The sequence below is a fragment of the Anneissia japonica genome, unplaced genomic scaffold, assembly GCF_011630105.1.
Source record: "Anneissia japonica isolate Jap-2015-1 unplaced genomic scaffold, ASM1163010v1 scaffold9668_len1562885_cov226, whole genome shotgun sequence".
Taxonomy (NCBI): Eukaryota; Metazoa; Echinodermata; class Crinoidea; order Comatulida; family Comatulidae; genus Anneissia; species Anneissia japonica.
The window spans coordinates 1,351,163-1,368,155 of NW_022711326.1; the positions used below are offsets into that span (position 1 = coordinate 1,351,163).

General features: G+C 32.7%; 1 protein-coding gene across 1 annotated transcript in view; it reads right to left on the reverse strand.

The window, feature by feature from the left end:
- Positions 1-2,991: 2,991 nt before the first annotated feature.
- Positions 2,992-16,993, reverse strand: part of LOC117107373 (ral GTPase-activating protein subunit alpha-1-like) — a 45,954-nt gene continuing 31,952 nt past the window's right edge. Inside the window, 3 exon segments of the mRNA XM_033249032.1 lie at positions 2,992-6,126; positions 7,052-7,276; positions 7,489-7,607. Of these exon segments, the coding sequence (XP_033104923.1) occupies positions 5,939-6,126; positions 7,052-7,276; positions 7,489-7,607 (532 nt within the window). The 3' untranslated portion in view covers positions 2,992-5,938.

Genomic DNA, 16,993 nt, shown 5'->3' on the forward strand with positions numbered 1-16,993 from the left:
GCAAACAACATTATTACATACACGCCCATTCAAAATTAAAATGCTTAGAAATTCAAAAGGGTCTAATATACTACCTCAAGATTGCAATACCTGTAGTGGTCTAATGATGTAACAGGTCTTTGCACACTATGTGGAAATGGTGACATTGAAGGTACCAAATATTACTTACTAAGCTGAAAAGCATTCGATAAAATTAGAATAGAAGAATCGACCATTCTAAAAAATGAACTTATACATTGTAATTATTATGACACATGGATTTTGTTCTTAACAGCAAACCAGAGACGGGTCCTGTAGAGGGAACCGAGTGCCAACCCCGTTTTGCCACTTTATTTTAAAATTTCAATACACATTGAATTTACAGCTACTCACATATTTATTCAGAATAACTTGTGCTCCCTTTCCCTTCCGTTCGAAAAATTCTGGATCCGCCCCTGCAAACATTGATATTAAGTGGCAATATATTTTAGGGGGAGATTCTGTTTTATTAAGTAATAAATCTGCTACTGTTTTTTGACAAACGGCTGGTGTCACTGGGACAAAACTATTTTTGAAGAAAAGCAGATTACCAAAGAAAAGCTACAAGTATTAATTCCTGCTTATGATTTGGTTCAAAATAACTTTAAAAACAATACAATAGGCTATCTATAACTTTACTATTGCAAATACATACAAGTGTAGATTATTTTTGCTGTTTCAATATTATTATCTTTTGATTTTCAAGATCTATCAACATTCTTATATTCTAATGAAATCATTTTATAGCACATAGCATCATACTGTTTCGGATGCCTAAGTACCTGTCAACAGGAGGCGATCACTTTAAGAACGTTATGATATATTGATGGTTGGATAAAACTCTTATAAAATTGCAAATTCTCACGGACGTCGGCAATTACAAGCTGTTGTGATACATTGGTCGCATAATGACCAGCTCAAACAAGATCCGCAGACTAATCTATATGAAAATACAATGAACAAGGCGCCCTGTTTTTTTTTTCTGATACAAGGTAACGTAATTGTATGTATACCGTATTTTATCATTACCTGATTAAATGTTTAATTCGTGAGGGTGATTTTTTGTAGTGTGTTATATTCAAATTTCATTACATTCTGAAGTGTGAAATTTAGGAAATTAGATTTGTTCTTAAACACATGCTAAAAACAATATTACAGGAAACGATGGAACTATCTCGGTTGAAATGTAAAAAACTGACATGGAAAAACTAAAATTCAATTGCAAGCTAAACAGCCAAAGAATAAACTTAAACTTCTAGACACTCCTGGTCCTTTGTCGGTAGTATTCATTATAATAATATACAACAAGCCCACCAATAAGATTATGCCATAGATTTAATTAGGTAAAAACAACAATTTCGGATATCTCCGATCATGAGGTTACAGTGATGAAAACATAGAAAACAATTGAGAGAGCTGAATACCATAGAACGAACGTAGTATAAACTACCACTTTTCGCTGTGAAGACAAGTACGGTATAGCATCCTACCGCGGCGCTATAGTATAGAAGCCTGTTAGTTTACTGTATTCAGTCAGATTTGATCACCCCTCATACAACTGATATACGCCCTCATGTAGTAGAGCCGAAGTAACCCAGAGAAAACTATGGAAAGTTGTTGCGACATAATAAATCAAAGTTGCGGCACAGCCATGCGTACACATAATAAACAAGCAAGTAGAAACTGGAGCAGATAGGCCTAATCTTTATAATTTGCCATTGTTTTTTTTTTTTTTTTTTTTTTTTTTTAAATTTATATCTTTCAGTCATAAACTTATATAAAAAGTATTAAGAATAGCTAATAATTTGTGACAAAAACTTAACACTATCTTTGTACAGTATTTCATTTTTAGACCTCCGTATTAGTTTGCTATGCATCACCTTTAATTTATATTAATACACGCATCGCACCAATACTAGACTATAACCCTCGTATTCACCAGCTGTCCAAAAAGCAAAACAATTAAAGAACATAGGCCTATTCATGCGCGGAAAATACCATTTACCTCAACATTTGTCGACGGTCGTACGACAGGGGTGGCGCCAGGACGTCCCCGACGGGAAGCGTGGATTCCCCCGGCCCTCCGCTGGCGCCACCCCTGTGGTACGACAGTCGTACGACGCAGTGAGTGCACAGATATAGGGATATGTTACAGGTTTGAAACTTCAGTGGATACCTATAGTAACAGTACGGTATTATTTCAATGAATAAACGATACACATCAATTAATAGCCTTACTTTCATTATGATGATCGTTATTCAATGTCGACAATAGACACAATTAAATGTCGATAACAAAGAGAGTAGGCCTATGATTTTTTTTTAAATCAATAATTTTAAATATACAATAACTAGAAAATGAGTGTTAATAATTGATAATGACCTTTTGTCAATTACTGAAATTCTATTGTATCTAATGACAGAAGGATACTTTTATATAAGAAATGCCCCATTAGGATTCACTTTCAATCGGTTGGTTAGCGTCGTCCTATAATTACACATATTATTCTATTAAAATGCCGTCAAACAATTCCAGTTGCCTGTCGCTCCCCAACTGGAAATTTCGAATTAGACCAAATTAAGCTCAAGTAGTTCTACCGATAATAAATAATAATATATTTACAACTGATTTACTCTAACAGCAACAGAACAGATAACTAAGAATAAAATGATTATTCAAATGATGTATAGATTCGAAATAAAAACAAACACGTAAAAAAAAATAATTACATGTTTATACGTTTGAACAGAACCTACAAAAACGAATTCAAACAGATCGAGTATACAATAATTTTCAAAAAGATGTTCAATAAAAACACCATTCAAGTTTACACGATGATCAATACCAATAATCAAAAACCACAAAAAAAAAAAAAAAAAAAAAAAAAAAACCAGATGCATCGCTTGGAACATCGCCGAATGCTGTCATAATTGTTTACAAGCAGTTCAATAAAAACGCATTTACTGCAACAATCGCCATGAAACAGTCGATACATATTTTATTACGATGAAATTATTTATGACGTTTTACACCAAGTGTGTTTGTCATTAGTTTAAAAAATTAATGTCACCATATACGATATAATGAAGTGAACATAATACAATAAAAACAGAAAACGTTATAATGGTTATTGAGAATGATGACGATGGTAAAGACTATGACGATGATAACGATGGTAAAGACTATGACGATGATAACGATGGTGAGGACTATGACGATGATAACAATGGTGAGGACTATGACGACGACAATGATGAAGACTATGAAGATGATGATGACGATGAATATGGGGTGAAGGTTATGGTTGTAAAGTTTGCGATAATAACTATGTTGAAGTAGACAATGATTTAAGATTGTAATAAGGCCAAAAAGAAACTGTGTACGACTGACACAAACCTTTTTTTTTATACCGAGGAGCCCAAAATACCTGTGTTTCAAAATCTCAAGCTTTAATAAATTTCATAGCTTTACCACTTGACTAACCAAATGTAAGGCGAGTGATGGCTGCCAATGAATACCAAAAAATAATAATGCTACCTTAACGATCCTGAATTTCACGTCTTGGAAATCTTGCTTTTCTTTTGGTTATTATGAAAATGCGGGACATAAAGATGATGAAGTTTGTGGTAATAAAGATTGTGATTATGATGATGAAATGATGATAAATATAATATAAACTGTGATGATAAAAATGGATGATGAAAATTGTAATGAGGGTGATGAATAAAATAATGGCACGTTTATGAAGACGATGATAAAATAACGACGACGGTGGAGATGATCATTATTTTGATAATGATGGCAATAATGGTGATGCTGGCGACAGGCATAATAATTTTGATGACGTTGACAATAATAATGAATGTTATTATCTTAATATTATGCAAAACTGATGATGACGTTATTCACTACGTTTTTCTAAGTAACACACACAGCTGGGAGTTGATAACATAGTACCACGTTGCACCCACATATAATAAAACATTAATGATTTATAACTCTCATAAAATATGCTAATGATACTAAGATTCAACTCTGTAGATAAACCAAAACATTATTTTACAATTTAAAAGAAACAAAATAATCAGCAATATGTATAAAAATATGATTAATTATTTTACGTAAAATTTGTACAAAATTAAATATGTAAAAAATTATTTATAATATGCATTGATTAATTTTTAAATATATATCTATCAACATAAGTGTGGGAAAAATAGCCTGTTCATGACAGACTACCGTAATGTAAAATATTGTATGTCCTCACAGCATATTCATTTTCAAGAATATAATAATTTTTTTCACACATATTTTAAGCGTACTATTATTGTTCAAGCTGATATCATGATATTGCTACCTTATCTTTTCAATGTTTTATAATGCTAGAAAAAGGGACAAAACATCATGTTTTAGTCCAGTGATATCTCATTTAAATTCAATCTATTTTCACATATATTCTATGTTAACTGAAAAAAAAAAAATTTTTTTTTGCATATGAACTTACATTTTATCAATAATACCTATTAAATTATAACATGTTTTTTTAGAATTTATAAAATTGTTATAAAAAGAAAATATTTTATAAACTTGATTTGTTGATGTTTTCCGGATAAAAATTACATGCTTGATGAAAGCGACCGGTGCTGAGCGAACTGCTGTTCAGGTACCTGCATGTAAATCTACAACTGTGATGACCATGCCACCACAAAATACGGGGCTTGCACCCCAATTCTGCTTTATCAGTTACTGTAGTTGGGCATGGTAAAGAGGTTCTTCTGAATTCCCAACTTTTGAGTATGTACGTTGTTAGATATCAATTAAAAATTAGCACAAGAACATATTTTCTTTACTAAGTAAATAACATGCATTAATAATACAGTTCCCATCTACTTTGGATAGAAATAATAATCATCTGTAAGGATTTTCTTATCAGTGATAACCAAATTGGTTTGATCTATGTTTCCTTGAAGGTGAAACAGTTTTTGAGCTTTTTTTTAAAGATACTTTCACAGATATTGAATACACATCCGACTGGAATTATTAATCATTCGAAGTGGATTGCATGTGGTAAAATAAAATGTGGAGATTTACTCAAATTTAGTGATTCTTGTAAACATTTATATAATGAATTATTGTTTTCTTTTTAACAAGCTTTACAGACCTATGAACTTGAACTATCTTTGATTGGTTAACATAATAACAAGTAAACACTATTCTCACAATAATATATAATAAAATACTGTATTTGCATATTGAATAGAATATTTGAAGAAGGGCTAGATGCAGTATTTGGTAGCCTATATGGGATGGCCCGAAGGGAACTTGGGTGCCTGAGGCTAATGCAAGAGGAACATGGATGCCTGTGGCAGACGGACTTATGGTATGGAGGGAAGGGCCAGGGGGGCTTGGATGGCCAGTGCCAGAGAGGTAGTGGGTAGTGGATACAAAACTCAATCTCAATTAATTAAATGAAATCACCTGAGTAGTAATGGTCCAGAATAATCACAAAAGGGGTGATGCCACAAGTGGGTGTGCCAGCCATCAGGGGAGCACAGACATTGCGGAAACCACGGTAAAATCTGTCGGGGAAGAAGGAAATATGGTGGGGCTGAGTTGGATGTCTGTCAGGTAACGATGCGCCGCTAGTCGGCCAAAAGCTGGCGCCACCCCTGAATGACAACAATGCCCTGTATTGTATACATGAGGATGTTGATGACATCAATCTGAACATTATTAATAAAAATTAATGTTTTTGTTATTATATATAAAGTACATGACAATGATATTCAATATAATATTGTGTCAACAGTTAAAACAAGTTAAAAAATTAATATAACAGAAATTAATATTTCGGTTATATCAATATTTTGCATACAATTTAGAAAAAGACAAGAATTTTAGAAAAATAAGAGCTTATTGTCAAACTCGAACCCCCTTAGTAACAGTTGGGCTTTCTGGCGGTGTTACTTCATGTGAATTATTAGAGGCGAGACGTCTTGACTTGGTGCGGCCCTTTGGGAAGGGAGACTGTACGTCCCCTGGGATGGAGTTAGTGAACTCTACGGGTCCTTTCTCATCCATCTTGTTCCTGTCTTCTGTTACTTTACCTATAATTGGAAAAGAGCAAACAGGAATAAAGGTAAATAACTTCTATGAAGGATTAATCAATGATTAGTGTTCTATGATGACAAAGATACCAACATACTCCATCCATCATCTTGCCAGTATTTATATAGTGCTATATTCTTATTTTGTACTCATTTTAAAAATTAAAAAATCATCAAGGTTACTAAAAATGAAAAAGGAATGGATGGAAGACTTTTTATGTTTACTGAGAGTATTCAAGGTTCAATGTGAATTTATTCAATGAACAAGAAATTGAGTTTGATGAAAAAGAGAAAATCTTGAGCCATTAACACCACAATGCAATGGTTTAAATTGATATTTAGTCCTTGAAACTTTATCTTAATTTACAGACAAAAAGTCAACTGGGTTTTGCTTTTTTAAACTAAATGTGCAGTAATTGGACAATAGGGATTCTGTTTTATTAGTGTGCATGTTAATTGGATGTTTTGTTACCGCCTATCAGTAGCAATTATTAAAATGTTAATACAAGAGTAATTTATAACAGAAAATAACAACACAGTACAGTGTCTAATAGTAACTAACAGTAATTAATTACAATACAACTCATATAACTACTGTCTTTAGAAAGATGAATTTTTAAACGTGGACCCAAAAAATAAATTATGAAAAACACAAGAATATGCCTTATAAGATGCTAGTTTACAGATCCTAATCTAGGTGTGGTTACAAGTATGTACACGTTTCTAAAAGTGGTTACAAAAGTGTGTACGGTACTTATTTTTACAGAAGTGGTCACACAAGTTTTTACATGTTTTCTGAGGTGTTTACATAATTGATTACTTTATGTGTTTACAGAATTGATTACTGGTGTTTACAGACATTATTACAGAAGTGTATACAGAGATGTTTACATGTGTTACAAAAGTATTTACTGGTGTTACTTACCTAGTTGACTTAAACCTGTTCTAGCTGCTGTGCTTACGGTATGCACCAGCTTCTCTGGGTAACTACGACGATTCTTGGTGCTCCCATCCAAGTGACCAATACTGTTAGAGCGGGACTTCTGTGATTTCGACGATGGTGTGTTCTTAAGTTGCGCATCTAGGATTGCTGCAGCTAAACTTGCTGAATCTGGATCCTTAAGTTTGTTTCCAACAATGAATTTTACCCCTAGAAAGAGAGAAATGAACGACATGCTCACTAGACTAAAGCTCCATTCTGACTGATCTTTTTTGGTTAACCTAATAATGTACCAGTTTAACAAAAAAACTTAAACCGAACAACCTGCGTAACATACACCATATCAAAGTCACAAAATAAACTTAAACCTTAAATTATGACTTGACCCATAACAGGCACTAACCCCTAAGATAGCTCCTTACCTGGTTTGATGTTGCGGCTAAGTGAAGGCGCAAACACCTGAGCTGAGAACTCTTCGAATGTAGTTGGTTCCTTATGATTGCTGATAATGTTGTGGAGGTTGGCGCTTCTCTCTTCAAAGCTAAAAATTATGTGTTAAAGACTGCAACCAGGTTTTGTTTTTTAGTATTATTAAGTATTTATTAAATAATTATTAAAAATTTGTATTGTCTAACCAAGAAAATTCTGAGCAAAATAGATTCAAGAGCTTTGCTGTGTGCACTATAAGACCTATCAAAATACATAGAACTAAAAAGAGGTATTGTTGCTGATCTTGCTGTTTTCATCATTGTTGTTGCTATTATACACACAGTAAACTTTATTACAAAAATTCCAATCACAAACTCTCTTTAAAATTGATTTGCAGAAATTTAAACTATTATTGAATAAAATAATGTAATCAAGGAATATTTTGACTAAAATATTTCTTGGGACTTCCCCTTGGCTTCTGTGGATGTTAGATCCTATACACTAACATACATAAATCGCAACTAATTGAATTACAAACTTTCTCAATTACAAAACCTATTGGGACAGAGGGGTACATAGTTGAGGGATGTTACTGTGCATGCATTAACATTAGTTGTAGATGTAAAGCATATATCAAGTTGGATTAATTCGTTCCTGAAGTGACAAGTTCTGGGTAGAAGCAACAAAACATTCTCACAGTCAGAACTTTGATTGTGGTTAACAAGAGTAATGCAGTTGTGTATGGCTTCCTATATATGTCTGCCAGAATGTGATTGGGTCTCGACATACTCTCATAACAATATTAAAACATACCATGGTGATAGTGGTCAAATACATCATAAACTATTTCTATAGAGCCCTTATTGTGTGACCATAGTTTACTACATCTGTGTCTGCTTGGTTCTGATTGGTGTTTGAAGAGACTCTCAGAATTAGAACAACAGTACATTACACTTAGCAAGATGACTCCTAAGGAATTCAAGTTGTTTGAGAAAACATAATGAATTACATGTGAACTGGATCGGCATTCTTTGTCAATATGTTTTTTCTCTACTCTTTTGTTTCCTGTACATTAGTGTTGATGAAGTGCCTATAGGGGTTCGATGTCAATTACAAAACTGCATCAGTGAATACATCACAATGTAAAACTAATGATAGATGAAAAAAGTTACAAATATTTATACATATACCGGTATGTATCCCTTGGCAAAAGGCATGGTACAAACCCTTTTTATTAAAATAAAAAAATATATATAGTAATGAAACACACACACACATATGTATATATAAAGAGAAGGAATCTGCGAGCCCGGAAAAAAATCACCAAATCAGAGGAGGGGTAAGTTTAGTTGATAGAATGACCATGTTGGTTACCCATCAATGAATAGAATGGGCATCAAGTGTTTAGATCCATGTTTTACAACATGTCTAAGGGTGTGTTTCTACTGATAAACACAAAATAATCGATTTTTTAAAACCGGTTTTTTAATGAGTACCAGACAGCCTGCTGGTGTTGCAACTGCATTTTTGATTTTTCGAAAATCGGTTTTCGTGACGGAAATTACGTCACCATTTTGTTTATACAACACGTTGTTATCCTAACTGTATAGGATAATATCTTTTTCATTCCTGTCATGATGACGAGGAGTAAGATACGATGTGGGACAAGAAGGCAAATGTTTTCGGCTGTGCTCATCGGCACAATTATGAACGACGACCAAACATGGACAACGGTAGGTCCAAAAGAGCGGAGAGTCCTAGGCCCAATATCCCCACCCCCCACAAAATAATTACAAAACGAATTTGTCACTCCTCATGTTTGTTGGCGTTTTTAGCTTGTAGGCCCAGGATATGAACAAGGACAATTTTTTTAAAGTTCGCGCCTGATACGATATAGTCTTTGCAGTGATTGACTTGGAGGTCACATTTCACCTGATAATCGCTTTTTTTGTGTTGCAGCTAAAAGGTGCACAGCCAAAATCGGTTATTTGCCGTTCAAGCACGCTATCCATTGCATGTTTTTAATCAATTTTTTTAAATCACTTTTTTCAAACTGGTCCCGTTTCTACTGCAAGAATAAAAGCGATTTTTCGAAAAAGCGATTTTAATCGATTATTTCTTTCCAGTAGAAACAGGCCCTAAGTGTTGTACCATGAAGATCAAAACCAGTCATGCTTGGCTGGATTTGATCTATTGCAACAAAATTTTAAAAGGACGTTTGACGAAATTAGATATATGCTAAAAGAAATTAGACCTACGTTCTTAGAAGTTAGACCTGATTTTATAAAAAGACCTACTTTTTGACATATTAGATCTAAATTTTGAAACAAGATCTACATTTTTAGAAGTTAGACATTGGTTTTAAAATCACACATTAATTGTTGCCTATGGCACCCCACAGATAAAAGGATCTACAGTATGTAAATAACAGAATATTAGATAAATGTTGTGTGTTAGTATTGCTTGTATGCAGTATGCATTAAGAAATAAGAAACAATGGTGTAATATTTTTATGTGCGTCTGGCTTTGCAAATCTCTTCAATGAAAACCTCTAACTAGACTGAACTTTACAAAAAATAGGTCATCTTTTATTTCTTTTCTATTTAATTCATAACACTGAAGTCTACATTCTTAAGTGATAAAAACTAATTCTTACACAGCACACCTCTTGTGTAATGACAATCCTATCTTAATTTTTGCAATGTAATGAAGTGCTTTGAAATTGTATGTGATATGCTATATATATTTAGAAATAATATAGTAATTGTATTATAATTCGATAAGAAAGAATAATACATACTCCAAGTATTGAAATTCATGCCATCGTGCTGGGATTCAATCGATGGCGTGCATTTCAGTTCTTGGAGTATGTATGTATTATACTTTCTAGTATTGTAATTGTTATTATTATTTCTCTTTAGCATTATTATATCACATATCCAGATAAAAAATTGTTGGGAAATTTTTCATCTTAAGTAAAGTTAACATGTAACATCTATGTAGATTTTTGACTCTTTAAAATGTCTTCAAAGTTTAAGAAGTATCAAATATAGCATTTCTTGATACAAAATATAATAGATTGGATGTGATGAAAATACAATACAACAATTTTACTCAAAACCTAATTTATTAATTATAGTGTGTATATTAAAATGACATGAAAAATTATTTTGCCAACCATGTTTAATATTCAATGATGTATATAAAAAAAAATATTTTTATACACACATTCAATACAATAATTCAACCATTTATGAAAGTATGTGTAAGAATTATAATTACAAAATGTAAACTTTACAATTTTATTTCGCAGACGAATAATTCCGTAATAACTTGATAATATAAGCGTGTTGTGTTATACCAGCTGCTGATTAATTTCATTGATTCCCAAAAGAAACAATTATGAAAAAGCTTTAATACCAAACAACACAGCTAAAATAAACTTTTAAATGACACACAGCCCCAGGCACAATAATTTCATTTGAAACATTGAAATCCAATCAGAAAGGGAAAAAAAATCTGTAAAAATTGTCAGCCAATAAAAAATATTCTACACAGCACTAAAAATAATACACGCCACACAAATGCAGCTGGTACGTAGTTGGGAACAACTTCTAACAAAAGACTTACTAAACATGCAAAGTTTTCTATTTAATGTACTTTATGGAGAAGTACAAACATTAAGGGTTTTGTGTGAGCAGCTGGCACTGTCTACTACAAGCGTTTAGGATTACAATGTCACTAAAATTTAATACAATTTAATTGTTAAGCAATGATTTATTCATTACTCTTGAATTAATGTTTCTCTCTTAATCTCTTATTATATTAAATTACATTCTTCCCCATTCAATAAATAAAAAATGCATATGAAACATACTTTAAAACATATTATTATCATAACTAATATTAATTACTATATTAATATTATTATTTCTATTAGCACTATTACTTCATTCATTATATTCATTTTATATTTTACAATTACTATAAATATTATTAATAATAATATCACTATGAAATATGTAACATATATTTAATATCTATAAATGATCCACTGACTTTTAAGGCTGAGTTCAAACGCCACCTTTGTGCTAATTAAAACAGAATATTTTAATTATTTTAAAAATTAATAATGGTATAAATTGCACACAACCACCCTGTTATGTTTACCCCACTTGGGGAGTTGAACAGTACTGATCAAAATCAAGAAAAGATGAAGATCTAATTGATATTATTACTACTATTATTATAAAGCTACTACTCAACTTCATTGATGCTGAAATTTGACAATCATTATCACCATCTACATTTTTCCAGCCTATTCTACCTTACCAAAATCATTAACTTGCATTTTTTTTAAATGAAGAAAGAAAATAATAAACCTAATCAAAGCACACAAAATGATAATCATAATAGTAATAATTTCTTGTATTACGTAATACAAGAAATTATTACTATTATGATTATTACTGTTACTACTATTTTTAATAAGTAAAGTACTATAAGTATAAGACAAAATTTTATTTTAAATATAATAAAATCTAAGGTTTACTTTAATACAAGAAAGTATGTTTTAAATTAAACATCTGCACTGGAAGACAGCTCAGTTAAAATAAATAAAGAAAAAATAGATGAAATACCCCAAAATAAAGCACAGGAAACTGTGTAAAACAATTCAAAGATAGAATTCATCTTCGATCAAAGACAATATGCAGAGACAATTGATTGGCCAAGTAAACAGGAATGCTATGATCTATTTAGAATACAATAACAAACAAAAGAACCGCCAGTTATTAGGCGAACATGAAAGACTTGGAGTTGTCAGAAATTATAGGTCTATTATTGAGTGGCGACAAGCTTTGTGGATCATGTCCCATTGGGTACGCTGGCTTAGTGCGTTAGCACCTGATTAGTTACGGTTCATCGATCATCAATAGATTTCAGACTAATAACGCCAACTAAACATTATTCACTAAAGAACCGAACATTTAGTTAGGGCATGGAGTGGAGATGCGTCTGCAATGTACCATCTGCTATTCACAATTAAGTATTTTTAAATGACTACTATGTCTTTCGCATGTTTAATTTTGAATTTTCATTTAAATGGTGCTTTCTGCATGATGATAGCAAACTTTGAAAACTAAATTAAATATCTCAATTCAAAGTTTCTATAAGTCAGAGAAAAGCAATTAATTCATGCATTCAATTAAAAATTATGAGAAAATATTGTACTCAGCAATTTAATGATACAAAATAGTACAGCATTTATGATTTTACACAAATTGTATATTTTTAAAATTTTTCATGGTTCTACAACTTATAATATGGTATTTTCCAGACTTTAATTTTTCACCTCCAATATTCTTTTAATTTTAAAGCATTTTTTCAACTTGTTCTAATTATAATTTATAGTAACTTGGCCCTGCTCAGCTTTGTTTTATTTTATTGACCTTTATTCAGATGATATAATTTACATTTTCATTTGACTTTATGTTTCCATGATTTAATGTAAAGGGTAAAGGTAGGAGAATAACCCATAACTTGCAGCGTCATTGTGCTGAATTGCGTATAGGCGTGGTTCGTGACTACCTAGCAGCCATAAAGAGGCGCTTATAGTAGCTACATGTTCACATCATTCCACAACGAAAGGGGCTGAAATGAACCATAACATCAGGGTAACCTGCTACTCTTCCGAAAGATGCAATGGGTTCTTTAAAGTGCACACGAGCCAGATGATATACACACGACCTCCATTTTAAGTGGTTGGTTTGAACCCTGGGCAAGGAGCAACTGGAACCAGCGCTGATCTTAGGGCTGTATAGTTAGTGGTGCCCCTGCCTTACCGCTTGGCCATTTAACTTGATGTGGAACATCAAGAATAAAAGTGAACAGAAATATTTGAAAAAAATAGATGTATTGCCCCAACAAGATTCCCATAGTATAGGTATTACATTGTACATAATCGATAAATCACATATTATTAAACTTGGCTTGAAAACAATTAGTTACATATACAGATAAAAGCCTTTCAAAAAAACATTGAGTAACATACAAAGAACAACGGACAACATTAAAGGTAACAGAAAAATCAGTAAAACACAGAACATAGCTTACAGTGCCAACTTATATATTCTTTTGGGGTTTGTGCCAGATTTTACTATGATATGAGGGGTTTGCTAATCTCCTGAGCCAATGACTATGTAAGCTTATTTTAATTTGTAAATTAAGTGTTTTGTCCAAGGAAATAAGAAATGTACAGCAAGTCCAAGCTACAACCACTGCTTCAAACTGCTCCCACAAAAACAATACACTGTACTATGAGATACAAACAAGTGTGCTTTAAAATAGATACTATGGTGTCTGAACTAATCCCGGCAAGGTCACATGACCAAAGCCGCAAACACTCCCGTCATTAAGCGATGCCTTTAATGATTATAGCACAGGAATTTGTGCAGAAATTATCATTAATTCGCCAACAATTTTCTGGCGAATTTCTACAGAGTAATCAGTTCGCTAGCTGGAGGCAATACTTGGCGTTCTTGCTATTTAGTAATGATGGTAAAAGCATAATTCGGCATATTTGTGTCTCCATTCGATGATAATTACATAGTGCTCTGTGACTCTTCAGGGAGTGACTCTTAGAAATATTCTTGATAAGTCGATGCAACTGTTTATATTAAATTCTCTTCTTTGAATTCTTTTTCTTAATCGCCATTAAAGGATGTAAACCTATTTATATAGACACGTATAAACAACATTTTCCTTTGCTTTCTTTCTTGTAGTGTTAATTTGAACACCTTTGAATCTCTGTTCAGGATGTAAAAAGTAAATCTGTTGTCATCTTGCTAGTGATGACTAATTTTTTCACTTAAAATGACAATCTTACTATATAAAATGGTTATAATCATAGTGACAATTATGATTGCATTGGGTTAGGGTGAGATAAACACTCGCATGATAGGTCTGCATTGGAGACTGTCGCATTGTAAAATAATAAATATGATGCTGTCAGAGTTGGGCTTATTGATAATAAACAATATTATAATTATGATGATAGCAATTATAATAATGAAGATGAAAATATGGTAATAAGATGTTGATAATAAAAATAAGGATGATATTGACTATGATAATGACAGTGAACAATGAGATAATGATCTTGATTATGATATCCTGATAGTGATTATGCTAGTGATTTTTTTTTCTATAGTTAGCAAACCTAAATTTTAGTTGATTCTTTTCCTCCGTTCTGACAATATTTAAATTAAAATAAGTACTTAGGAAAAATACATGAGGCATGAAAATAATGTAACATGTTTAGTATATAGTACATTCTTATTGCTTCCGTGCCTACTATTGTTCTGCTAGCGCCGGAATCGTTTCACATTCCCTTATCAAGCAATCTTGGCAAGCATGTCTAATGTTTTTTTATTCCACAAGTCTTCTTGGGATTGAGTAAATATTGGCATTTAAGAATCTGCAATTAACCTTGAAAGAGATCAGTGATGAATGAACTGTTTACATCACAACAATGCCCGGATAATCGTAATTGACATCAGATACATCAATTTAGAGAACAAACTTTTTACGAGTTGTTCGATGACGACAACCCTGATGACATTATTGCCTATTAATTTATTCAGGCTGAGGGGAGGTGGGGGGGGGGGTACTGTAGGCAAACTTTTGAGACTTCAGTACTGAAAAATTATATATGAAAAAAAGCAATGTGTCTACATACGTCAATGTTGTCTAGAGACTGCCAATAAAGAATTGATTATTGTAATACAAAGTAAACAATAACAGGAATTAAATGACGTCCATTTCTGTATAATCATAAAACTATAATGAGTTTACACCTTAAAATAGCTCAGCAATTACAATTACCTCTACATTATGATGTTAATTTAAATGATTATTCAAATAATTAAACAAAACATAAACGTCTAATTATTAATCAGGCATCACGTTCCACATCCACCAACTGCCCAGACGGGCAAAGCCAGCCCGCAGTCAAGATTTTAGTAAAGAACATTATTACTGATTTAAAACTGCCAGCGGTGCATACGGAGCCTGTGATGTGGACAAAGCACACAATATGCGTGAACTTATAAAAACATTCTTGGTTCTTATTGTTACCCATAGCTTACAATTTCAGAGGCCTAATAAGGTAAATTATATTAGAAACATAATCATTCATCTCAACTGTGGGGCCCATGGTCTGTACAATACAGCATTCCAAAGAAAGAAAAATCTAGCCAGCGGGCACCGCAGGCTGATTTTACCCGCAATTTGCCTGCAGGCACCGCATCCAGAAGAGTGCACTGTCCACGATTGGTCTTGTAGTTTTGTTTAGGTGAATATGGTATTATTACTATTAGTTTTATGCAAGTCGAGTGGAAAAGCATAAAGCAGGCATGCTGCCAGTGGCGTACCTAGGGGAGGGTGTGGGAGTAGGAGATGGGGTCTCCCAAAAAAACTTGCACAAACCTAGTTTCCCGCCCCCATTAGCCTCCGTTAAAATTGTTTCGAAGTATCACCTCATATCACCTTATTTTGGTAGCTAGCACCCTCTCACATAATCAACGCCCCATTTCACATTCACACCCCATCAGCCCCTCCCCCATTTCAAGATACGAACTGTCTGTCGCTAATTACAGCCTTTGGCCCTAGTCTGAGATCCAACTCTCCCAGCATTCAGTTCATGGAATCAAGACTTAAAACTGAATGTCCAGTGTACACATCTAGCACATGTGCACTTAAAGAAACCATTTAAATCTTGTTAGAAATAAAAATACAAGTTGACAAAGTAATGTACATATATTGTGGCAAGTAAAATTTGGTACTGAGCATGGATAAAATTGATATATTGCTAAATATACAAATGTCACAAGCCACTAATATATTAGTAGGTCATAGCAAATAAAATCTTGCTATCATAAAAAGGTATGGATCTTGCTACAAATAAGAATTACCATAAGGAGTCAATGAAATCATAATATATTGATGATGGCAGTGAAGTAATATCTTGCTACAAATAAAAATACAAGAAGCAGTCATTGTAATGAATACAGACTGTGGCAAGCAATATTGACATAGTATGGGTAATTGACAATACTCAAATTTTCTGAATAAGCTACAGGCAAGGAAGATGTGGAACGGCGCCTTTCGTGTTATTTGTTGAGAACATCGGCTGTTCTATTTACTGGCACGATGATTTATTAATGCTTTGATTTGAGATTCAATAGCAAATTTGATTTACGGTCCTGTATTATGTGTTTATCGACCTTCTCACAGTTTATCCAACAGGACAGTAGATGTCGATGTATTTTAATTAAAGTCGCTGTTCATTGATCATAGGACCACTTTTTTTTATACTTTTGTGAAAAGTACAGTATAACCATTAACAAACTAACAAATTTAATCAGGAAAGTTTATAAGGGCCATATATTCAAGAGAGGAGTATATTTGAAAAAGGTGGTTTTTTTTTGGTGTAAAATG